At 46.0% G+C, this 26645-nt stretch overlaps 1 protein-coding gene across 2 annotated transcripts in view; it reads right to left on the minus strand.

Annotated features, from left to right (window-relative positions):
* Positions 1 to 2729: 2729 nt before the first annotated feature.
* Positions 2730 to 26645, minus strand: part of CASTOR2 (cytosolic arginine sensor for mTORC1 subunit 2) — a 119691-nt gene continuing 95775 nt past the window's right edge. The window contains exons 3-9 of one of the 2 annotated variants that reach the window (XM_033078606.2): positions 12901 to 13094; positions 12048 to 12180; positions 11289 to 11412; positions 10603 to 10713; positions 9177 to 9259; positions 7031 to 7125; positions 2730 to 3084 (exon numbers count right to left, since the gene is read on the minus strand). In XM_033078606.2, the coding sequence (XP_032934497.1) occupies positions 3019 to 3084; positions 7031 to 7125; positions 9177 to 9259; positions 10603 to 10713; positions 11289 to 11412; positions 12048 to 12180; positions 12901 to 13094 (806 nt within the window). In that variant the 3' untranslated portion in view covers positions 2730 to 3018. The remainder of the gene's footprint in view (positions 3085 to 7030; positions 7126 to 9176; positions 9260 to 10602; positions 10714 to 11288; positions 11413 to 12047; positions 12181 to 12900; positions 13095 to 26645) is intronic. The other variant, XM_033078607.2, reaches the window with a different exon arrangement.

Below are 26645 nucleotides of genomic sequence, written 5' to 3' on the forward strand. Positions count from 1 at the left end.
CATTTAACAAAGCCCCTTCCTGCAGTGTGGGTCTTACTTGCAGCAGTACTGTGCAAGCTTGCACTGATCCTGACTTCAGGCTGGGTGCAGGGACAAGGCTCCACCAGAAAACATGAAGGGAATACTAAAGGGAAAGCATCAAGTTGTCTGAAACAATCTTCTTGGATGTCAGGACAAAATGATAAAAGGAAATAAAAAGGTAAAGCCAAGGATGGTGACAGTGTCAGAGTCCCTCAATAGCATTTTACATCCTGGGAATTTTTCAGGCCAACTTTCCCATGTTGAGATATCAACCTTCCTTTGGAAGGTTTGAAATACCACAAAGCTTTCTACAGATTTCACAAATATAAGGCTGATTCTCTTGGGGGAAAAAAAAAGTTAAATTACAAAAAACAACCTCTAAAATAGCCTGAGTGCAATGTTAGAAAATTAAAACCAATTTTTTTTGCTTTCATTTAAGGCTCAGTAAAGTTGTTGCTTGTTTCAAATTAATTCCTTCCTGTCCATGCTGAAGTCCTTTGGAAGCAGCACTGGCCCATGTACAGCAATACACAGAACTCTCTGATGCTGAAGCTGGCAGACCCCAAAGGCTGACAAAACCCCAGAGCACAAAGAAGACCCTGTCCTGATGGCTCTGTCATGGTGGCACCATCCATGCACACAGCAAAAACTCAGGTTCAGCTCAGCTGACCACAAACCTTGGTTGGCAACTCAGCAGCTGTACAGCAGCTCAATGCCCCAGCCATGCCAGCAACCTGCCATCCCAAGGAGTCACCCTCTGACAATCTATGGGGTGAAAAGCTCCCACTGGCCTGGCTGCCCACCCCAGCCCAGCTCAGTGCCCACAGCACTGGGCAAAGTCACAGCAAACATCTCCAAATGCTTCAGCACTGCACTGTGCTGCCTGTGCCTGTGTCCTTGCAGCAGGAGAGCAAAGCATCTTTCCAAACAAACATCCAGAGATGCCACATCTACAATAAACCTTATAAACTCCAGAAATCTGGAGTGAATATAAACATATCATGGGACAATTCTGAGAACCCAAGTAAAGGAACAGCAAAACATCCTGTTTGGTAAAGCACTGAACACGTGCCTCAGTGCTCCTCAGCAGGGATGCTTTAGCTGCAGTAGGGCCAACCAAGGGAAGTCATCCATGCTTTTTCCCATGGATGCTCTGACTCCTTATCTAGATGCCACACAATATCCCACTGGTGAGAAATCAATTTGAAACTCAGTGTTTGAATCCAGCAGCAGCAGAAACTGTAACTGCTCGATCCTCCAGTACTGTGAATGCAGAACTAATCAACTAGCTGTGACTGTGTGTGTGTTTGCCTGTCCTACACACCAGTACAAGCCATACCCATGGCATGATCCCAGGTGCTTGCTTACTGCCTCCAGATTAATGCAAAAGCCTTGCTCACAGCTGGATATGGCACAGCCTCAGGAAAATCCTGCCAGAGGCTGTCTCTGAAGCACTGTTGGAAAAGCCCTTGGGAAAATGGCAAGATCTGCAATTTAAGTCAAGACTGAAGTGGAAGAAGTGAAGAAATGCAAGATATGCTGAGGCTGGTAATCACAAAAGCAAGATTCTCTGCAGACAGATTCTCATTTCACCACCCCTTGTTGATGGTCACACATGGGCCAGACTGCTGCACCCACACCTGGGTAACACTTCTGTGCCAGCACTGGGCTCTGCTGTCCTCCACTGCTGGCAGTGGCCATGGGCACAGCCTGGACTCAGGTGCCACTATGGGCCTTGCTGCCTGCCCCTGCTGGCCCTTAGCTCTGGTACAAGCCAGAAGAAAACACACTACTGCTGCCCCATGAGAAAAGCCCCATCATCTTTTAGGCCCCATCAGGTTTTAGGCATTTTCAGCACCATTCTACTTTCCCCAGTCAGCAGCAATTTCCACCTGTGTGATGAAGGAGCTGATGAAAAACTGCAGGAGGGCCCCCACAAGACTCAGGCACCCTCCTGGCCCTGGCAGGGGCAACCTGCTGTGGCTCTTGCCCAAGGTGGCCTGGGATGTGCAAGAGCAGCTACCCAGAGACCCTGGGCAATCCTTTATTTCCCCCTGTGTGCACACTGGATGGGAAAAAGCCTGGGGGGACTGGAGAAAACAATCCTTCCCCCTCTTGCTGGCCCTGGGGAACAAGGGTTGGGGGAAGGCTCTGATATGGGATAAGGGGCACAGCTGTCCTGGAGCAGGGGATATGGCAGGAGAATACTGGCAGCAGTGAGAGAGTGACTGGAAAAACTTGACCCAAACCAGACAAGTGTCCATGCAGACACAAGTCTGGTGACACCACCTGCCAGGAGCTGGCCAGAGCTGAGCTCCCCCTGCCCAGGATTTCTCAGAGCAGCCAGGCTTTGACTGCAGGGAGAGAGAAAAAGGGGAAATGTCAAACAACTGGATATTTTCCTCTTTTCCAACACCAAACTGTTCTGTCAGGGGAAACAGAACCCTCTGCATCTCATCTCAATACAGGCAGTGATGGCTAGTCCTCAGAAGTCTGATGTGAGGAGACAAGCCAGGACTGTGCCACATCTTTTCTGTTTAATTCCAGATTTCATTTTGTTTCTGGTTTTCAGGGCTCTCTGAGCCAGTGGCCTGTCCATCTGCTCTTGGCCCATCCCACTGCTCTTGGCAGTGTCCCACAGCCACCCCTGCTGCCAATGGGTGTCCCTGGGCAGCTCCTTCCACACTGACAGCACAGCCAGGTGCACTTCACTGCAGAGCTGAACATCAGGAAACCATAGGAACTCCCCTTCCTCCTGCCCCTCATTCATAAATTTAATAAAATAACAATAATAATAATAATAATTATAATAATAATAATAATTAAAACAAAGGCTTATTGGAGCTGTTTCTGCTCAACTTTCCACAGTCTCTTTTCATGTTGCTCTCTGTAATCAGATTTTTCAAGAAATACTGTGAGAAAAAAAGAATAATAATAATAATAATAATTATTATTATTAGAATAATAAAAAGCATCTGGAACCAGCTCAGAAGATTTCTAATGCTTTTCAGCTTGACTGACTTGGAGTGCATTGACCACACCATTTATATTTTCTTCAGGTACCTGCAAGAAAACAAAAAGAAAGGTCATGTTCCAGCAAAAGGGATGATAAGGAAAAGAGAGGAAGGAGACAAAGCCAGAGCAGTCCCAAGGAAGCAGACACTGTGCTGTTTTTTGCCTACACCTGAAGTTCACTGAGAAAGGGCTCCATGTGCAAGGACAGCCCTGTTCACCCATGGTACCCCCAGAGCAAACCCTGGGGGTGAGATGCAGATGGTTTGCTGTGCTGTGATGGGTGCTGGTGGGGAGCCAACCCAAACTATTTTGGGGTTTCTCTTTCTCCTCTTTCCCCTCCTTTCCCTTCCTTTTGGTGGTGAAGCACTTGCATGGCAGGGGCTCACTCATGCAAGGGCCCGTGCTGATGGATTTCTGTGGCTGCCAAAGGGCTCCATGAGGCTCTCAGGGCACCCTGCAGGTTTGGAACCTCTAAGTGTGGGGGGGAAGAGCACGGTGGGTGACAGGAGAACACACCCCTCAAAAGAGGAAGAGAACTACCAGTCTGTTTGTGGTGCATCTGTGCTTTCTTGTGAGGAGACTTAACCTTAGAATTCTGCATTATTAATGGGTGCCTTTTCACACTTACTGCAAGAAAAACCTCTTGTAACAGAAGATGCAAAAAAATCTCAAGAGTGACTGTCATTGGCAGAAAAAACCATCAAAAATAAAGTTACATCTGGCAGAAAAAGTGTGCCTGACCTCTACATAAACCCCAAGACACTGGCAGCTCTTGAAGAGTGGAAAGAGGACTGAGGGAAAAATAAATTATCTCTAAGTTGCTGCAAGAAGTCAAAATAATTCATGTCAAGTAAACTGAAGAAGGAACTGTCTCCTCTACAAGGTATTTAAGATACAATACCTGAATTCATTGGACATTCTCAAGAGCTCAGACAGTGGAAATATCACTGGTTGTTCTGCAAGGCTTTTAACAAAACTGAGGAAAAATCTCATGAGAAGTAACAAGAAAAATGTTCAGTTTTCCAATAGGAAGATGGAATAATAGCAGTCAACTCTGATGATGTGTGAACAAGAGTTCTTTGGAAAGGAAGAAAATAATCTTAAAACAAGCATCCAGCAAACTCTTCAGGTTAAGAAGGAAAACTCCAGGACACCTCCACCCTAGGGAACAGGATTTTGAGACAGGATTCTCCACTGCCTCCCCTTCATAATTTTTCCCAGTACACTGAACACTGCAGTGGAAGAAGCTGTTTGACTCTTTTCCTCTACATAAGATAACAAGAAAAGGCACAGGAGTCAATGTTTTAAAGCACACTCCTCTGGTCAGCCCTGCAATGCTCAGTGGTGTGGGTCTCTCTGGATGCTTCATCAGCACTGGACAGAAGCAGGAGGATGCAGCACTGGCAGCTCTGGCCAGCTGGCTCTGACCTGCACAGAGCCATCTCCTCCATGAAACACAGTGGTCCTTCATTCCCTGCAAAATGCCTGACTCCCTTAACAACACAGAAATCAGCCCACACATGTCTTGGCAGGGTTTTCTCCAGGACAGATGTGCAAACAGTTTTGATTTGTAGGACCCATCCTAGCTTGCCACCAGTGGAGGAGCCCTCCCCATCCCTGCCCCTTGGAAATGCCCCTTGTCCCAGGGCAGCTGGTGCAGTGCTCACTTCTCAGGTAGTGTGCACATCAAAGCACTGACCATGAAGGAAGGAGCAAAGCTCCAAATTACATCCCAGACACAGCTTCAGTCTCCTCAGAAGCAAAATGCTGAGCAAGACACCTGTGAACATGAGGCAGCAAGAGCAGAGTACCTGGAAAGGGAACTCTTCTTCCTTGCTCTCTCTAGACAGAGCTGGTAACCATGACTCTCTCCAGCCTGACCCTACACCCAGGGGAGATGCTAGAGACCTGCAGGTTCCCATCTCAACAATGTCTCCCACAGGGATTTTGTCTCAAGCACAAGTCCTGATTACCAGGGCAAATGTCTATAGCTACAGCATGGAAGGAAGACCTGAGTATTACACCCAGGTCAAATAAAAATCAAACAACAAAAATCACCTTAAGATGCACAGGAGAAAAAAATCAAATCAAGGGGAACAACAGGTTTTTACACAGTACTCTAAATTGTTGACAACAGGTACTGAATTACCTTAACTAAAGAAAGGGAACATTTAGAGTAAGGGTTCAAGATACACTCAGCCCTTGAGAAATGTCACCAGAAGTCAAGGTATCTGGGTAGCAAAGTTAGGGAAAACACGACAAAATCTAGGTCAGGGTCTTGGCCAACAAAACCACACTAGAGCCAGTAAGAAACCAGCCCACCCAGAGCAATGCCAGGCAAAAAATGCACTTTCCAAAGGATGGAAGGGTTTGACAACTAGAACAGCATTGTCCAGGTGAAAAGGCTTTTAAAACCAGACATAAAGAAAATGGTAAGTAGCAAAGAACACCACTGCAGTACTGCTTTGAGTAAGGAAGAGCTGCAGACCTGCATGGGCCCCCTAACACCTGCCAGCTGCTTGGAGGCAGGGGCTGTGGGGCCTGCAGGATGAGGTACTCTGAGAAGGTGGAGCTGCCTGCAGAGTCAAGGCAATTATATGGCTCAGTTTTCAGCTACTTATCTATTTTAACTGATAGGGCTGAGCTCCCCAGATATGACTTGACATGTAGAAGCACTCTGCACCTTCTGCTCTGCACCAAAAGTGCACACCTGGGGCCACACAATGGGCAGAAATGTGAGGCAAAGCTAACAGTATTGATTTTTAAATGGTGTTTTATTAGCTTATCTTATCAGCACAGTTAATATTTTTAAAAAAATGAGACAAACATATATGACACTTTGACCTTTGCTATCTGAAATAATATTTACTTTTACTCTTTACACACATGACCTATCAGCTGTGAATGGTTCACATCAACCGTGAAAAAACAAAGTAATGAAAAAACCCCCAAAACTGCTTTGATCTCACTAGAGCTTTTACAGGTCAAAAGTAGGACCTGAACAGTGAATTTGCAACTGATGGAAAGAGAGGTATAATGCAATAAAGGGCACATTTAAGAAAAAAATTGAACAGTATAAAGCAGCTGACTCCCTCCTTCAGGACTCCTTAGAAATGGGTTCCAAGACAAATATCATCCCATTTGTGGCTACAAGCATAGCATTTCCCTTTTTAGGGGAATTCCTCATTTTTGAGAGTGTCTTCTTCACAAAGGAAGAGCAGAGATAGGCCTAGAAAGTAAGATGTCCATCAGTATAGACAATGAAGAGAACTCTCCAAGGATGGCAAGACTCTGGTGTTGATGACTGTGCTGCAACTGCTTATGGGCACTCATAAGAACAAACATGGGAACAACCTTATCTGCTCCAAAATCACCTTCTCTTGCTGTGCTGGCAATTATTGCTTGTTTATCAAAAACTAGGAAGATGCAGGGACTGCAGAGCTAATAGATGGGTCTTAGAAAGCAGAGGTTAGGACAATGCAGGCATCAAGAGATGAAGGCAGGGTCTCCTACTGGTAGACTGTCCAAAAAGTTCCCAATACACAAAGGTGCCTGTGATGATCCACCCTTAAGGGGAAGGAAGCACCTAAGGAAGCACCTTCCCCTTAAGGGTGGGTTGTCACAGCACTGTCCTGAGAGGCTGGAGCCTGCAACTATTTTTGCAGACAAATGGAAGGGTTTGTGGCTGTTTTTAATAAAAGATACAGATGAAGTGGAAGAAGCTGCTCAGGGAGGTTGTGAAATCTATCAATGCAGTTCTTCAAAGACTGAGACCAGCCTCTTTTGAGAACAAGACTCACTAACAGACTGTGCTTGGGGTAGGGTCAGGCTTGGTTCAGGAGCCTCTTGCCCAGGAGGAGACAGGAGTGTGCTGGGCTGCACAGGAGCAAAGGCACTCCACCGAGCTCTCTGCATGAGAAGTGACATTCTCATAAAGAGTTTTCTCCTAAGGAAAACATCTCCCCTACTCCAAAGAAGCTGTATCCATACTCACCAAGGCATGATCAAACTTAAAAGTACTGATGTAGTAGGCTGGGATGTCGGCTGCAGCCAAAGGCTCAGAAATCTGAGCGACAATTCCACATTCATCTGTGGGGAGACAAAAAAATCAAACATAGTCTTGAGGGCTTGCAAAAGTCTCAGAGCTCACCAACTCCATGCCTACATATGGAGAAGTTTGTCTTCACAAACTCCAGTCAGAAGGAATCTTGGTAATAAAATGTACTCTTTCTCACAGAATCAAGTTTTTGGGCCACAACAATACACTGCACATTTAGTTTTATTACATTCTTTTCGCTACAGAGAAACACACATTCTCCAAAGGCACAAAACCATTAGAACCGGAATGATTTAGGGGTCCAAATAAAGGCACTGAACAATGCTCAAGAAGAAAGCATGAAGTCCATATATCCTTTACATACATTTTTCTCTATAACTGAACACTTGGCCCTGCAACTCTGAAAGAGGAGATGCTGACCCATAAGTCAGCCTGGATACATGAATCCTAGGCTGCAGCCCACCACAGCCCTTGAAACAGGATTTCATACCAATTTCACCACAGACTCATCATAGAATGTTAAGGGGTTGAAGTAGACCTTAAAGATCCTCCATGACATGGGAGGGACACAGATCAGGTTGCTCAAAGCCTTGTCCAACCTAGCTTTGAACACTGTGAGGGCTGAAACATCCACAGCCTCCCTGGGCAGCCTGTGCTGGAGTCTCACCACCCTCACAGGGAAGAATTTCTTCCTAACACCTGATGTAAATATCCTGTGTTTTACTTGTACCCATTGCCCTGGTGCTGTCACTCCAGTTCCTGATGCAAAGTCCCTCTCTGGATCCCCTGTTCAGACCTGGGAGGTGCTGGGAGGTCTCCACACAACCTTCTCTTCTCCAGGCTGAACAGCCCCAGCTCTCAGCCTGTCTCCACAGGGGAGGTGTTCCAGCCCTCTCATCAACTTCATGGCCCCCTCTGGACCTGCTCCAACATTTGCATGCTCTTCTTATGTTGGGGACACACAACTGTGTGCAGGGCTCCAGCTGGGCTCTCACAAGAGCACAGCAGAAAAGCAGAATCACCTCCTTCAACCTGCTGACCATGCTCCTTTGGATGCAGCCTGGGATTCAATTTGCCATCTGGGCTATTTGCTTGGCTTTCTGGGTTTTAAATGAAATTTAGATGGTTCATCTGTTTTGTTTGTTGCAGATGAATGGCACGCTGTTTTCAGATGAAACATGGAGTTTCACTGATTCAAATTCAACTTTTGAACTTGATTTTAAATTGACATATTTAAACATCAAATATTTAGGGGCCTGGTCAATGTTCTGATGTGCCATCAATGACATATCATGCCATTTCTACATATTTGCCTCAAAGATGCATAAAGAGAAGGTACACGAAGATTTCCTTCTTGCTACTTTTGGTGGTCTAATGTAGAAGTCACAATTAAATACAAAAATTGGCCCAATGTTTTTCAGAAATGTCCTTGAAGCTTGTATATTCTGTAACTGGTTCAGAGCCCACAGGAAGGAGCCACTGCACTTTCTGAAGATCAGTTTTTTGTTGCAGTATTCAGATCAGACCCTAAAAATTGCAGGGGACATAGAAATAACAACAACACTCCTGCAGACATGAAGCATTTGATCTGTGCTACTTAGGACCAATATTCTTTTGAGTAGAGAAAACATGTGCAGGACTGGATGTGAAACACATCTAACAAGACTTCCACCTGGACTGCTATAAACCTATTTAAAAAGTCTACGAGAAACATAGAATTATCCAAGCAGTGCACTGGAGTATGACAGTGCTTTCTGACCACTGATTTTAGTAATCTACAATGAATTTCCATGCCACCTTTTAGTCCAGTTTTTCTCTTTAACCAGAGCCCCAGCTGCAGCCACCTCCAAAGTCCAGCAGATGAGTGCAATGTAGCTGGAACTGTTGAGCATGTAGCACTTTCCGTACATTCATTAGCCAAACTTAATAGGAGTCAGGCTTCTATTTGAAAATCTCAGCTCACAAAGTCACATTAAACTGCTGGCTCTTCAAAAAGCATCAGCCTCAGATGGGTTTTTCCATACCCTTTGAAGGCCCTGAGATGACTGCCTGCACACCAACTGATCCTCCAAATGTTACTTACCAAAGCCAAGAGGCTGCCCACCAATCCTCACCATCTTCCAGAGCTCACCAGATGCACTTGTAAACAACAAATTATTAGGAAATCTGTAAAAAAAACAGGAACATCAAACATAGCAATTAAAACACAGCAGTGTGTCAGATTCTGCCTGTAGGGGATCTGCTCTTCCTGCATCCTTGAGATGTTTGAAGCCAACAACAATGGGGCAATAGCTTGGGCAAACTGGGAAAACTCAAGGCAGGTGGGGAGGATGGAAATCAGCATTTGCTGCTGGAGGTGGGCATAGGTACCCAGGGAGGCATGGGAAAAAAATTCTAAGTAACAGGCTATGCCCCAGCTTTACAAATGTTGGGACTGTGAAGGTTTGGTTTGAGCTGCATTTGGAAACACTAGGGATGGAGTATGTTTCCATACCTGCTCTCAGGAATGTGAGCAGTGAGCACTGGTTGTGTGTGAGCACCATCAGTGCTGCTTTCCATACCATCCTGGGAGGTCCCTGGCACCACTGCAGAGCTCCTTATTTCTTAGCAGGGGAAAGGAGACCAGAGGCTAAGAGAGTTGCCCAAGGTCAAGCAGGCAGCCTGGGAGAGAATAGTTGTTCCCCCAGATTTCCCACACCCCAGGCTGAAGCTCCAGCCCTCTGGCTCCTCTTAAGACACACAAAGGTTTACTCCAGTAAGGTCAAAGAAACTTTCAAGATTTCAATTTATTAATTTGAAAAACAAGTCCCTGGGTCAGGGGATGTGCCCCCAAGAACCAAATCCAAATTGCAATGTATGTCAAAAGCAAATCTAAGCACTGCTGAGTACAGCATCCCTCTAGGCTGCAGACCTCAGAGCCTGCTGTGCTGCACAGCTGCAGAAGCACAGACACACACACACATATAGGCTGGCTGCTCACCAGTTCACTCCCTCCTTGCTAGACAAACAAGTCATGGGCTCCTGCTGCACAGTGATGACTCAGGACATCATCAGCATAACAAGACTCTCAACCAAGCCCATCCATGTGTAAAAGCAAAGCAGGAGGACCCCATCACTGGCATCCCCACCCTGATTTTGGCCTTTAGCAGGAAAACTTCAAACACCTACACCAGGTTTTCCTTTTGGGTTTTGCTCTTAGAAGCACAGCTAATGAACAACAGAATGAAAATGCCTAAATCACTTTGTTCCAGTATTCCTCTTCTGAAAGTAAGATAACCCTACATCACATTGATTTGTGATTTCACTGAGGGCTTGGAGAGACCACTCCAAAATTTAGACACTGGAACTAAAATGGCAGATTTTAGCCAGAAAAGTGACAGGGTGTACAGGCCCATGACACCATACAAAGACAGTCCAAATAATTAACATAGAGGAGTCTAAGCAGCTTCCAGCTCCTTTCAGAACATCCTTTTTTCTAAGGTCCAGGTTACTCTAAGACCAAAGCTCACCTCTGCTGTGTCTGGACATCCATGACCAGGGAGATGTAACCCTCAATGAGAGAAAAGGAGAAAAAGCGAATATGTCCCGAGTCTTCGTTGCCCACCACTGAGTCCTTTACTCTGAAGAAACAGAAGAGAACTACATTAACTGCAGCCAGAAGAGCACAAAAAAGGGTTTTTAAAGCAGATACAGCCAGTGAAACCAGAAATGTTCTTACATTTGGGAAATGACACTGAGTCCTCCTGTATTACACTAATTTGATTTTTTAATTTTGCAGGTGGAAAACTATCCAGTCCCCATAACTGACAAAACTCTCCATCCCTGCCTCAAGGTTCCCTCACAAGAGGCTGTGGGCCAGGAGCCACAGGCACCAAGGGGCAGCAATCCAGCCAGCCACACATGTTCCAGCCCTGTGCAGATGTGCAGCACACTGACCACCGGCTGCTCTTACCTTCACTCTGAAAATGCTCAGCTTTCCAAAGCCAGCAGATATCTCTGGGCACCCTCAATCACCTGTTTGGCTTCCACTTGTCAGGACAACCCTCCTGAGTCTGTGAACCCTCCCTCCCTCAGTGCAGAGCACTGGAGCAGCACAAGGCACAGCAGATCCCTGGGCACCCCAGAGGAGCAGTGGGATCTGTGCCTCCAGACTTGGCACACCTCTCCTGGAAGCCCCTCTCCCTGCAGGACCTACCCATTGGAGTAAAACATGACATCCATGAGGAGTGTAGCAACAGTGGGAAGGGTATCTGGATCCAGGCTGGTGACGCAGAACATATTACTTGGACTGGAAAGAGGATGAATGACAGGCCTCTGAACTGGAAGAGACACACACAGACACACACAGCCATGAAGCCACATCTGCAGCAGGCTCCTGTCTCCATCAGTGTTATCCATGCACTGGCAATGGTCACAGAGAAAGCTGCCAGTATTTTAAGGCAGTGCCTCACTGCTAAAGCCCTGCTGGCTCTCAGACAGGGAATGAGGACTGTGGATAATCTGCTCCTGTGCTGCTCTCCCTAAGGTATAGGGTAGTGTTACCCTGAATACCCTGCCCAGCTCTCTGCTCTGAGGGGCTTTCAGGCCACTGGGGGCAATGAGATGAGGGGCAAGCTAAAGGAGGTGCCAAGAGAAACTGAAAAGTGGACAGAAATGCAGGCTTCCACCATTAAAAGGCAGGGCTATGGAAGACATTTCTCCAGATGTGGTTGTTGGCAGTCCATCCTGTTTTCCCTCATTTCTGGGGATCTATTTTGCCAAACTTACTAACACTGCTCAGAAAGTTAAGAACCTACTCAAATCCTTGGTTGCACTGGGATAGGCTTGTAAAATTATAATCTTACAACAGGATAAATATTCACCCAAATGTTGAAGGAAGCCAGAAGGCAGGACATCCACCCCATGTGTCAGGAAGACCAAATCCCTGGCAAGCTGAGCCTGTGGTGGTCCTTACCTAGTTTTGGTTTGACAAATCCATTTGTTACCCCCAAGTCATCAGCAGCCACTGTCTCCCCATTCACTACTCTGAGGATGGTGAACTCGGCAGCCAGCGTGTGCATCACGAAGGGGAGGTCTCGCTCACGCACCTGAAGGTGACAACAGGATTATCTGGTGATGGTATGCACCACAAATGACAAAACACTGCAGTGGAGGGAACATACTTTTAGTGCACAGCAGAGTGGACAAGACCCCTGCTTGAGCCAGTAGATAGTTAGCATTTAGGTGTATCTTAAGAGAATCACCCCTGGTGATATCACTGCGAGTATCAGTAGGATGAAGCACCAGAGTGCTTTTATGACTGTAAAAAGATTGTGGAGATTTCTAAGCAGGAGATGCTTCACCTCTTTTCCAGCATTCCTTCAACAACTCAGCACTGTCTGTTCTTCAGTCTTGTTTCCTCAGGAAATAAGGCTACACATGTGCACACACACATGTGAGACAGAAAAACAGTCTGTCTGTCTACACCCAAAACAATTTTGGAGCCTCTTGGCCACCACCAGCCAACCTGACAACAGACACTATGTTCCTCTGACTTTCAGAAAACCAATGTCTGAGTGATGGTGGGAAGTGCTACCAGTAAGTAGCACAGGAGAGGCTGTAGTGTGGGCTCAGCACTCTCATTAGACACCAGACAGCCCATGACAACAAATGCTTCATCCCATGGCAAAAACTCTGAGATGCAGAGGGCCTAACTACAAGAACAGAGCTCTGGGGAAAGCAGACTTTAGTACTGCTGCTACTCCCAGACAACTTGTTCCCAGAATTGCCCAACTGAACTTTCAGCTGGTCCCCTCATGTCCTCTTACCAGGATGAAGTCCGTCTGATAGGTGGAGAGCATAAACACTGAGATGTTTTGGTCAGCTAGGGGTGCTATGACTGACTTGGCAATTTTGGTCACTCCGATGGGCTGGGAGCTGGAGAAGCCACCTCCACCAGACACCACGTTGAGGGCAAGCCATGTTGCATCGGCCACGCTCAAGTGTTCCGAGGAAGGAAGCTCTGCAGAGACAGAAGGGGAGGACAGACGTTTGTTTTAGAGGCAGAGAGAGCCATGTGCCATACCATGAGCCAATATGTGCTTAGCACAGAGCTCAGTGCAAAGGAGTGAGATGAGCCCCCTTATCCCAACCTCCTGGGCTTCCCATGCTGCTCCACAGGCTCGTGCTGTGACACTCTTTCATGTATGGATTGCATCAATTTTCATAGACAAGGACAACACAGGGAACTGCTGGTGACTCAGCAATTCACTTGGATGCCAGTGCCCAGTTCTGTTGACCTTCCCAAGTGGAAACAGCCTGTGGTGGCTGTCCTGGTTACAAAATGAGAGTGCCAATGTAGGTGTAAACAAACTGCTATTCTACTCCTCTCTACATCATTCCTGACAAACTGTTAATTGTGTCGTTTGCAGGAGCTGCCCATCCCACACCTGACACCCTAGAGTACAAGCTGGGTATTAAGAGAAGAGGCAAACCCTTGGAGGCAGGGTAGTGTTTCTTCTTCACACCAATGACCCAGCTGTGGTAACTCCCCTCTGGGGAAGCACCAGCACAGTCACACCCATCCTGAAGGGGGTAATCTCTGCTAAGGGGCCTTAACGGGCACCACCAGAATAGGAGCTGTAACTTCAGCCATCAAGAACTCCCCAAAATATCCTAAGACTCACACTATGACATCATTCCATTGTGAAAGTCCCTGCCTGGGGGAGGTACCTGAACCTGGGTGAATATAATCTTGACACCACCACCACCACCACTGGAGGATCCAGAGGAGGACCAGAACTTCCACAGGACCGTGGCTTTTGACTGCAACCATCACTTCAACAGGACTGTGACCAGCACCCTGACCAGCAGGGGGCCAGGCTGTACTCTGTGCCAGTCTTCTGTTATCATTGCACTTACTGCAATCTTTCTATTAAATTGTAACTCCAACTTGTAATCTCTCTCAAGGTAATTCTATGGGGATTCTCCTGCTGGTTTGCTTTCAAAGCAGCACAGTGGTCTTGGACTTAAATCTCTATCATACAATTTCTCCAAACGTTTTACTCAAACTGTTCTGGCCTCCTTTGTTTATGTTCTCCCACTCTATTCTAAACCCAAAGTTTGTACTCTTGGACTGGAGATGGAGGGTGACAGAGCAGCCTGGGGACTATCCCTAGTCTTTGAAGATGCAGAGCAGGCACACTATGCATCTGTGGGCTCCTGTCTCCATCTCTAAAGCATAAGAGCCACACAGCTCTGCAAAGGATGGATGGTGTAACACATACTAGGGATTACAAAGTAGACACTTACTAAAATAATGCAAATTACTTTGGAAATGGAAAATACTAAAAATAATCCCATTCCACTTGCTTCTAATCTGTTGTGGTTAAGTAGTTAAAAATCTGCAGCTAAACCATTTAATGTAAATTATTAACTGTTTCAAAAACCCTTAATGTATGAACAGAAAACCAGATGCAGACTCTGGAATGAAGGCATACACTGCTCTAGGATTCTCTGGATTTTTGATTTGTGTTTGGCAAATTATAGAAACAAACAATTCAGATCCAGACTAACAAATGCATAATCCCAGCTAAATCTACATGGCATAAGGAACCTGATCTCAGATGCAGACCCAGGCAGGAACGGCACAGCAGTGCCAGGGGAGGCGTCCACACTGAGCTCAGAGGTGAGATGCAGCCCAGGATTCCAAAAGCATGAACTCCAGCATGGCTGCTCCTGCAGTCAGCACTCTGGCACTTTAGGCAAGTGCTTGCATGTCTCCGTGTCCACACTCCTGGCTCCTCCATGTAGGATTCTTTCTTTCTCCTTCCGTGAGATCTTTGGGAGTTGTTTCTGTACAGCCCCAGACACCATGTAATAAATTCCTCACCTCACCTTCTCCAAATCCTCACTTCCCTGAGACACTGGCAGCACTGAAAACCCAAAATGATCTGAATAACAAACACATTTTGCTCTCTTCAATAACCTCGGTTGTGTGGAGCATGAAAACAATCCAAAGCTGCAAACACACATTCACACTGCAAACAGTGGGGACACTGAGGGTTCTGCTTCTGCATTTTGATGCTTAGCTTCACAAGGCAATGTTTCTTTTTTCATAATCAGAGTTTATATGGAATGAAAAATAGACACCAGAGAGAGGGGGCAATTCTGTGCATTAATCAACACCATGTTATGTCACAGAGACCTATGCAAGTTGCTTGAAGCAAATGATTGCAGCAAAATACCATTTTCTCATCAGCCCTTTGCACCTCCAAACCCAAGCTTCCTGCATCACCTGGCATGGAGAGCTCAAAACAACTGCTGCTGAGCTACACATGTTTCAGGGTCCTGCTCTCACCTATTGATCCCAGCAGGCACATCCCAGGTGTGCCCAAGCCCACCAATAACTCACTGCTGGCAGCGAGATCACAGCTCATGTCCTGCTCTATAAACAGAGTAGATGATATTCCTGCTTTGAACAGGTGATAAGGATGGCAATTCATTAAATACCACTTTAAACACAATTTTGGGCCAGGGACGTGATGGAAGATGCAGTATTTCATGGTGGACAGAGGCATTATCCCATTTCACTCCAGCAGCAGCTGTGCTGGATGAGCTGCCCCAAGAAGACCTCATCAAGCTCTTCCTCAGGGGGAAGGAAGACTGATTTGCTCATTACACTTATAATTACTCAGAAGTATTAATAATTTCTGGGTTTATGTGTTTAACAGGCCCTATGAAGTGTGACAAGAGCCACTGCATTTGCTTAAGTAACCTGCCTCTCATGATTCAATTAACTTGGAAAAATATATAGGAAGTGATTGAAATATCAATTTTGGACAATGTTTCCACTAGGCAGCCAGACAGAAAAGTACAGCCCAAATTTTAATGAAACAAACCTAGGCTGAAGGCTCAACAAATTCATCTAAATAGTGTTAAATAAGCCACGTGGGATGGTGCTTTGCCCAGGAAGCTGTTGAATGCTGTAAACCCAAAGAGAGCCAAAACCACCAGTTGTAACATTAGTGCAGACTCAGTGAGGCAGAATAAGGTAATAAATAGAGAGCAAAATGAGGAATTACTCACATTCCAGTACCAACTCACCACTGCCACTTTCCCCACAGGAGAACAGAGCTCCAGCCCCCCACAGCTTCACCATTGCCACATCCCTTGTCCTTCCATTGGGCAGAAATCTCTCTGCTGGGCTCTCTAGATCCTCTGCTTTATCAGAGTGCAGTCACTCCCACTCCTGATCATGAGAGACATCTCAACTCTGGCTGAGAAATACCTCTAAAAGGTCAGAGATTTGGGCTTTGTTTATTATAATCCGGGTTTTTATTTTGACCTTTCACTGGGATGAAGTCTTAAAGATTTTTCTGGTTTTGCTGTATAAGGCTTGGCAGAGAAGTTGCAGAAAAGGCACCAGGAGCAGTTCAGCTCCCTGCAGGCTCCCTAACCATCATTTGCCCAAACTATCACAGTCTGGAAGAGCAGGTTTCCAGACTCAAGCTGCCATTCCATCCATGGTCTCTGGCACGGAACACCACCAGCCTCAGCAAGATGTGATCATTGTGATGGTCCAGGATGAATTTCCCTGGCAATGCAATGCTGGATACCAAGTGCTGGTGGGCTCCAAAAGCTGCTGTCCATTGGCACAAGTATCAAACTAATGCCAGTCTCTGTGCAAACCAAACCCAGCCAACATACCAAATATCATTTAGGACATGAATAACTGCTTATTCACAGCCCAGTGTGAATAAGGTGTGGAGTCTGTCCAGAGCCTCACTGGCCCATCTGGCAGCCTCAGATGAAGCAGATCAGACTCCCCAGCACATGTCATTCTGGGATGTGAGGTGCTGAGTACCATATCAGCCAGAATTGGCTCCTGACCTCCACTAATCAATACCATTTCCAAGGAGGACAACAAACATTGGCTGAAACCCAAATACGACTGAATTGCTGCTGCTGGAGCACTGTGCAATGCTGTGGGCACTATGAGCTGCTGCTCCACCTGAAACTCCCAAAATATCCTTGGGAGGGTGCTGGGATGATGATGAGATTCCAGCTCATGGGTCTTTTCACGCAGCCAAGGAAGTCACAGAAAGCAGGGAAGGAAGATCTCCCAGTTTACAACCCTGACCAAAGAGTCAGTCTGACACTGTCAGTCTGCACAACATTAGAAAAACAACATTCTTTCTGCCTACATTGCCTACCCTGAAGACTCCTTAGTTTCAAACACCCTGCACAGTAGGAGGCACAGCACTGGGAGAGAGCCCTACCTCTCCAAAAGAACACTGGAAAATGTGCAAAATGCTCTGAGAAAGGGCAGCATCACCAGAACTTTTTTTCCTTTTCTGCACCTAGTTTAAATGGTTCAGATTTCTCATGGAAAGGTTATAGCTAAGGGGGAAATAACTGGAAAATGCAGCTCCACAACAGAAATGCATTTCACCTACCCATACTGATAGCTGGGTGAGTCCTGTACTACATGCTGCTAACTCCTTTCTCCCCACTGGGGAGCTGTTTTCTCTGGACTCCTCCAACTTCATGGCAATCAGACACCACTCAGCCTCCAAGTGAAACTGTAGATAAATGATGGATTTACCGTAGTGCTTGGAGAGCAATGAAGACCCTCAGTTGGTTTCCTCCTTTGGTGTGGTATGTTGGATCATCTCCTAAGCACTTATCTTCACTCAGTACACAAACTTTTACACTAGAGTGGAGTGCTCTGAGTGATGTGTTACTCCCTGGTTTCTTCTGGTACTCTGAATGAACCAATTGCTCATTTGATTCATCGTTATGAGAGTTATGTTTGCAGCCACAGTTAACTCCAAATATTAAAAAAAAATTAAATTAAGAAATATTGTGAATTTTCTCATCAGTGTCCTGGCTTTAGAAACCTTACACTGTACTTATTTCACCTTTTATAGTTTCCCTCTGCAAAAATGGCAGGTAGAGTCTGGCTTGCATTAGAAAGATAGAGAAAAAGACCCCTGCAATAACAAGACCTCAATTGTAAGTCATTAAAAATAAAAGTGCTGCTAACTGCAAAAGTCATGATAAACTGGGAGAGCTGTTGCCCAAAGCTGCCAAGTGGCAACACAGTTTATGTGTACATATATATTTTACAGGATCTTTATGCTTAGTAAAGGGTTCTCTTCCCACTCCCCACTTTGCTCTGCAGTTTTAAAATCCCATCTTAAAAAGAAGTGAGGGATTATCTGAGGCTGTAAAGCCTGATCCAAAGCCTAGGCATCTTTCCAACTTCTCTGTCAGCAGCACTCTCCAGGAGGAGCTGGAGAGGCCACGGGGTGCAGCCAGTGGGTGCTGCCATGCAGAGTGTGCCATGCCATACTCTACTCTACTCTACTCTGCTCTACTCTACTCTACTCTACTCTACTACTCTGGAAGTACAGAAATTTTTTTTACAGAGCGCTTTGCTCTGCTGTATGGACAAGCCAGTGATCCAGCTTCCTCCACAGGAACCCACCAGGGTAGCAAAAACATCCCGGGGATGTAACACTGCAAATAATGACTTTTCAGAGGATGCAAATAGCCTCTCTTTTGGCCTCAAAACAAAGGCTGCCAGCTTTACACTTAATAACTGTGAGCAAAGATTTTTGCTGCCACATAAATTCTAAGTAAGATCCCGTGGGCAGCAGAGAGAGGTGGCTGCCAGGTGGGAGTTTGATCTGAGTGCCACAGAGCACTCCCACACCAAGGGATTTATCTGAGCACAAGAGCCAAGCAAGATGAAAGCCCATCACTTAGCTTTGAGCTGGGGAACACAATTATTAGGTCCAAAAAGTTGTGCTTATGCGCACAGGAGGAGGAAGAAAATCCCACAGCTCCAATCCAGCTGAAATCATCTCACATGCTGACAAACTTGAGATCATCCTGGGGAGAAGTCAGCAAACCCATGACCAAGCAGCTTTTGCTATTTTTTATGCTGTTTGGTCAGCTGTCACCTTCCTCAGAGGACAATGCTGGAGGTGATCAGAGAAACAGAGAATGGTTTGGAAGGGAAGGGACTTTGACAAAGCCATTTAGTGCAACCTTCCTGCAATGGGTAGGGATGTCTTCAACTAGAGCAGTTTGCTCCAAGCCCCATTCAACCAAACCTTGAATGTGTCCAGGAATGGGGCATCCACCACCTCTCTGGGCAAGCAGAGAGGTTGTGCCAGGGGCAGGGACAGAAGTTAGCCCTGCAAACACGACTTGAGACATGAGGAGTGCAGTGCCTCCAGCAGTGTGTCTGCTTGCAGTGTACTCAGACTCACACACATGAGCCAACAGCAAGACATCCAGGGCCTGGCAGGGGTTTTTAAAGCTCCACATGTTCCTTAGATAACAAGTGTTACCAGCAAATGTGACAGCAGGTTTCTCCAGGATCACAGCAGAGGGGACAGAAGACAAGGGAGTCCTCTAAGCCCTTTGATGGAGGGAAAGACAAACACATTCTTTCTTTATTTTATAAAAATCAGTAGACTCAAACTTTAATTTCTGCATCTTTTATTGCTCTTTGTGCATCTGAGATTTGCTCTTGATGCACCTGGGCACCTGCCTGGGCATCTCTGCAGGACTGGATCCACAGCCAGGGAACCTTGCCACCTCTAACTGTATGCTTCTGTGTTTCTGACACTTTCTCCTAACAGAGCATGCAAAACTGCAGGGTTTTTTAATTCCAAATACCCTCAACAGGGAAGCTGTGAAACCTGTCATCTCATTTTCCTATTTAGGTATTATCCCACTCACAACTGTCAAAAGAACATTAGGTTCATAAACTCACACACTCTGCAGTGAGGAAGTAACAGCTTGATGTTTTATATATCTGGCCTCCATGTTTCTGTACCTTGATTTCCTACCCATAAAATGGGTACAAAGCCCCTATTACTTCTAAACCTTGCTCTAGAGAACCAGCTGACCTGTTCAGCAGAGGTTTATATACATCTCACAACTGCAGCATTTCACAGCAGCATGGAAAATTCCTGCACAAAGATCTGAATGTCTAAAAACAGGTTAGAATGGGAGGGACTGGGAACTTTTGTTCTGACCTCTCTGAGCATCTTTTCCTGATCTCTCAGGGAGGAAGCTGTTCATGCTAATGCTATTCCAGGGATAATCAGGTAGGTTTGAAAAGCAAAGGTCTCTTAATTCCACTATCAAGATCATAAAACAGACAGACAGAGGAAAAGACAGAAAATGAAAACAAGTAAGCAAAGAATGCACTCCAGCGAAAAGCAAGCACCCTGAGCCTGTCAAAGCCCCACTCTGTGAGCTCTGAGCAGTTATCTCAGAGCATCCAACACAGACCAGCTCTCCCCAAACCCACGCCTCCTAGGAGTGTTCCCAAAGCAATTTCACACAGTGCATCTTCCCTCACTTGCATGACATTTATCTTGCACTAGTCCTTGTCTGCTGTTATAGATTTTCTTTCAGTTTATGGAGTAATTAACTCTAAAGGCTATTTATGGATTTACACTAGAATGAGTGAACATATCAAATTCAATTTTCTCATGATGTCCTGGCAATTCAATACAAGCTCTACCCAGTACAATAACCAGTTTGAATTTTCAACTATTCATGTGAATAGGACAAATTACATACACAGGGAATTACTCATGTGATTCTGGGTCCTATATGCCAGAAACCACTGTTACCAGTCACACACAAGGGAGTCCTCTAAGCCCATTACTGGAGAGAAATGATAAACACACTCATCCTACCTTTATTTTATAAAAATTAGTAGACTCAAAAATTTGCTTAAAGAGCACTGAGGTCACCCAGGACATTTTTTCAAGCCCTGTTCTCAAAGAGAGAGAAGTGATTCCTAACTAGATACATCAAGGGATTTAATACTGGATATTTACAGTCACCTCAGGAGCAACAGCAGACACTATATCAGCTCAGCCATCTTCACTGAAGCTTCACTGTCCATGTAAACAATCTGCAGGGGCAAGTGAATATTTTGAAACAGATAAAAACTTTTAATGTAAAGTACCTACTTTTGCTGAACTGTCCCATCCACTATCCCCCAGATCACAACTATTTCTGCAGCCACTATGATCCAGCAGCTCCTGAGCAAGGCCTTTATAAAGAAAAGGTTTTTATAAAAAAAAATTAGGGAAGGGAGACTACACTGCTGTAAAGCTTCTCCACTGTTATACATCTGCCCACATATCTGCATGATATAGGAAAGTCTGGCAGAAAAGCACTGCAGCTGTCATGTTCAAAGATGGAGAGGTCTGTATTTTTACCACTAATGGTACAGTTACAAAGACACCCCAGGCACAGCATCTCTGCCCTGGGATGATGGAGGAGGACAGCATGGCATTGCAGCTCTTTACCTATCTGGGAACACAGGCACCACTTTCTCAGTAGATGCTAAAGGATCCTTACCTCTGCTGCCATGGTCATACAGCCTTAATAGATTTTGAGGAATGAGATGAGGTAGATCCTGAGATGTGGCACTGTCCTAGAAAGTTTAGTAGCTAGTCTGCTAAAAGCAGCAAAAGTGGGAATGTATTTCTGCTAGTTCCAGAGCTGGTAAAGGAGCATGTGCTGATTAAATTTTTTTTGTCTGCTCAGCATGTCCTCAACTATATTTGTACAGAGCAGAGATGACGCCGTGTGGCTGACAGATCTATTTACACCTCTGGAGTCCCCTCCTTATTCCCATCCCTGTTTCTCAGTTAAGGTGCAGACATTAATTTGGGCTAGTTCCAGCAATCCAATACACCTGGCACACCACTGGGACTGGACAAACCTAATATAAGCTGGACTTTCACCTAATATAAGCTGTTCAGGATCTCTCTACTGCCTGAATATGGACAAGCAGAAGAAACTGAAAAGCCCATTTCTGGAGAAGAATAAAATACAGTGAAGTTATTGTTGGAGCCTGTTGTGAAAGCAAAAAGCAGCAATAGCCAGATTAATACCCTCTGCTGCTCTTGCTGACTGTAAGAAGCAGAGGCAAGAAATGTGTTGTGTTCATAAATGCACCATTTCTGTGCAGCTTTTTTCTCTTTCTTCCAGACTTTTTTATATTCCTTGCCCAGCTGGTTTCTGGCATGATATTTAAGTAGAGCTGCAGGCTGTTTCACAGGTGCCTTGTCCCTGTCAGACAGAGACAACCCATGTGCAGGAATGCTGGGGCAGTGGCAAATGTGTGCTGTGAGTCCATCACAGTGGTCTGGCCCCACAGGATATGACTTAACTGTCCTACTCTGTCACTAGCTTGTGAGGTGATCTTGAGTATATCACATCCTCTCCCATAACTGTGCTTCCCTTTCACATTAAATATTTGGTTGCCAGAGTACTCCTCTCTTGCACTAAATAAATATGTGAAATATTGGCATCACAGACATTGTGGCTCCTGGGTGTTACAGTAACAGCACCAAAATAAAGTTCAGGGGTGTGATCTGGCCAGCCACCCTTGTGTACTTAAAGGAAGCAGCTCTGCTTTACTTGTGTGCTGGTATTTCCATTTCATGCTGTTTTTCTGAAGCCTCCTGGGTCTGCAGCAGGGTGGCACCTCAGAGCCATCCCCAACAGTGCCTGTGACAGTGAGGTGAGGGGTGTCCATGCCTCTCCTATCCCTCTGAAGTGGGAAAACCAGCAATGGCTGCAGAAATCCAAGTAGTTGCCTTTTCTTCATTAAGCTCCAACCTAAACCCAAAACAAGTGATTCTTTTCGTCTTTATCTGGACAACAGCTGGACTAAAGAAAAGCCAGAATTTCCCAAGTGGAAAAGAATGTGTTTGCAATGCAAGTTTCCCTTGCGGGAGACAGATATTCAGCCATGTGAAACACGATGTATTTGCTTTAAAATCAGCGTATATTCCTCCAAATCTCAGCTTCCCCACTCTCAAGCAAAGAATTAGCATCCCTGTGTTGACTCGACAAATACTGAGCTCAACAACCACCAAGTGCTGCACTGCTATAGGCAGAGGCCAGAAACACCACCTAGAGTCTCTGCACTAACCTAATACCCAAGTAGTGGCATGTTCTTCTACATTTCTACCAGACCTGCTGCAGCTGAAGCTGCTTCACCAGAGGCACCCAGTACAAATCTCTGAAGGCCCACAAGAACTCATGTGCCCATTCCTTTCCCTTCCCCATCTCGAGTATTTATCCGATGAGGGTACACATAGGGTTTTACAGGGATTTTGTTGCTATTTTAGTTTTCTCCTGGCCTTGTGGAAGCCTTCTGGACTGCCTGTGGTCCTTCACTTGGGACAGACATGAAGGCTGCAGCAAACAGAAAAGTCAGGTGAAGCTGTGCCCTGGGTGGATACACAAGACTGCTGTTCCTGGAAATGCTGCTGCACTCCTGTGCAGTGAAGTCTTGTGTCCATCCTGGGTCACATCCAGAACCATGGGCAGCCCTCAGGCAGGGAAATGAATAAGAAATGCCATTTTTAACAGTCATTAACTCTACATGAAAACACCATGTTTTGCTAAATACCTGCCTACCTTTGTTCCAGTTAAAGGATGAGGAGGAGAAGACTTCCCTCCTGGAGATGTTCTGGATACACAACATTCACTCAGCACACTGAGTTACACAGTGACACCAGAGGCAGTTCCAATAGTGTCCAATGACAGATGTCCATTACAGATCCATTTCTCAGGTGTTCCCATCTTGCTCTGAGACTACAGAATGGATCCATAGCGCTACCCAAATAATTTAAAAGGGACTTTCAGGACAGTGCAGACATATTTACATATCTTTGGACGAATCTGAGAGTGCTGGCTACCCAGCCCATCACCACTACAAGAATTACACTTGTTGTCTTCCTGTCATCTGAGCCCACCATCATAAAAAACCAAGACCCTTCTCAGCTGCCAGCTGTGCAGGCCAGCTGAGCTCTGATGTGTTCCCATCCCCTGATACTACCAGGCATGCAGGTGACCTGGGATGGTGCTGGGAAAAGGACTGACAGCAGCTCAGTTTCCAATTAGTGAGATGTCTTTCTAATCTCCTTTTCCTACTCTATCTGTGAATTTGTGGACGGACAGAGGGGATATTCAGTAGTGTTTGAACTGGGAAAATCTTTCCTTGGCTGAAGTGCCAAATTATTCCTGAGGTGTCATCAATCTGCCATTTTTGAAAAGCCAAGCATACAGCTGTAAGGGCTGCACACACTCAGGCAGATGCTCCTTTTCTATAGATGAAATCCTTAAAGCAATGGCTGAGCACCCCTTCAAAGGCATGGTGTGAGAGATCATAGTGGGAGAGATGACAGGGAGTTCCTCTCCTGCCAAAGCTCTGCCACAGGGACAGGATCCACCAGCCAGGCTGGAAAGAGGCAAGGACTGTAAATAATGCCAGTGATTTGCTCTCCCATGCCACCCCTCAGGCTGGTTACAGACCCCCTTTAGAGCTGTCCATCCCTTCTGACTCAGCCTACAGCATTTCATCCAAAGGGGTCTGAGGCACGGGCAACTTATCTGAGTCTGTGAAGGGGCTGCTTTTCTGGAGGGAAACAGGTATTGCATTTTTCAAAATCTGCTTATGAAATAGGGATAGACAACTGCTACTCGTTTCTACTTACATGCACACAACACCTGCAGACAAGACTGCCTCCAGAAATGGGATAGCAAAGCTCATCCTGCCCCTGCTCTGGAGGGGCTCATGCAGGGTGCAGCCTTGCCAGCAGTGCAGGGCTGCTCCCTTTGGCCCCATCCTGCTCTCCACCACTGCTGCCACACCAGCCTTACCCTGGGTAACAAAAATAGCCATTGATTTTATTTAAAAATATGAAAACAAGTCTTTCAGGTAAACTGAAACAGGGCACACAAACTGGAGAGAGAAATTAATGCAGATGAGGGTTTTTTTTACCTCACCTCCTCCCACCAGTGCAGGAGTTGGCAACATTACATCATCCCACACCCCCACCCCTCGGATCAAACCCTGCAAAGGCACAGCTTCTGCTGAGGCTGCTGGAAGCAATAGCCAGGAAATTAACTCTCTGCTGTACAGGATGCACTTCCCAGTGGTCAGTAGTGACCCAATGCTGGATTTTGTGGTCAGCTGTTACAGACAGGGATGTCCAAATCCTCAGAGACATGCAACCCCAGCAACCTCTGCCTCCAAGTATTTATCTAGCTGAACAGCATTTTTATAACTGGACAAAGAGTCTGAGCTGCTCCCAGTCTGTCCCAAATGCAGGACTAAAGATGGGCAAAGAAGCCACCTGCTACCTCAGGAACTAGGCTAACAGTTTTGTTAGAGGGACACAATATGAGTGAGCAGGATTAGCAATTTCCACGCACAGACTTCAATGACACAGAATGGGTACTGTTAGTGTCCATTTCCTGCAGCCCCACGTGGCCTTACACAGCAGCTGCTGGCTGAGGCAGAGGCGCAGGCATCTTATGGAGAGCAACACAAAAGCTTTTCTTTGCAGGAAATGAAAAAGCAAGGAAACAAACATCAGCACTTGCGCAAGCCCCAGACTGCCTCAGACGGAAAATTACCTTGAGACTGTTTGTGTTCCAGATCAATGGATCAGCTGCAGTGCGGGGCAATTAGCACCTTGAAATTATTCAGCAAGCTGAGGGGTGGGAATTTTAAGGGAGATGGTGAGGGAAGAGTGAGAGCAAGTAGGAATAATAATAAATTTTTCTGGATAGAAACATCAACGCCTGGTGCTGGCTGAGCCCAAGCGACAGTGTGAGTGCTGGCTGTTGGATGCTTTTGCAATCAGGCAAATGGGGGACAGAGGGAGCTGGAGGGGCTGAGACTACATCCTGGGAATGGGTATATGGCCTGAATGGGTATATGGAAAGCAGAGCCCTTTTTCTGTCTACAAGATATCTCCTCCTTAGTATAAGCCTATTTTCTGCTGTACCTAGCACTCCAAGCAAGGCAAAACACTCTGTAAATAGATCCTCCCTAAGTGAGGTGGGAGGGCACAAGGTGCAGACTGGCCACTCAACACTTCAGGCAGGCACCAGCTTGGTTAGGGCTGCATCCAGGTCTGTGATGAGGCTCAGGACCAGCTCCCCACAGAGGAGTGAGCATGCTCACAGGGGTGGGTGGCCATCTCCAATCATGGTCTTCAGCAGCACATATCCCTTTGCCATTTGGAATGGTATGAAGATACTGGTCTGATTATTCCAGTCACTGTTGGGAACAGGAAGATCTCATTCTTTCCTCTGTGCTGACACAGCACTCACATACATGCAGCATGCCTTACTGCTGCTCTCTGACAAGGAGGGAGGGATGATGGTGGCTGGCTCCAGTGTAACCTCTTTCACAGCCCTTCTTTACAGAAATCACATCCTCAAACATCCCGAAGAAATGAGACATTGCTCAGGTGGCCCAACCACAGGGACAAACAGGAATCCCCTTCTCTTCATGTGCTGGGGAAGCACATGTGGCCTTTGGTATGGGACACAGCGGTTTTGTCCACTACTCTTCAACATGAAACTATAAAACAGATATCAGAGCTAGGTCTGATTAAAGGTCTCCATGCTTCTATTATTAATCTAGGATGAAAGGCATCTCTACAAGAACAGTTTTCTGATATTCAATTTTCTATTATTATTATGTCTGCATCTAATCTGA

This window comes from Catharus ustulatus, chromosome 22 (assembly GCF_009819885.2).
Source record: "Catharus ustulatus isolate bCatUst1 chromosome 22, bCatUst1.pri.v2, whole genome shotgun sequence".
In the NCBI taxonomy this organism is placed as follows: domain Eukaryota; kingdom Metazoa; phylum Chordata; class Aves; order Passeriformes; family Turdidae; genus Catharus; species Catharus ustulatus.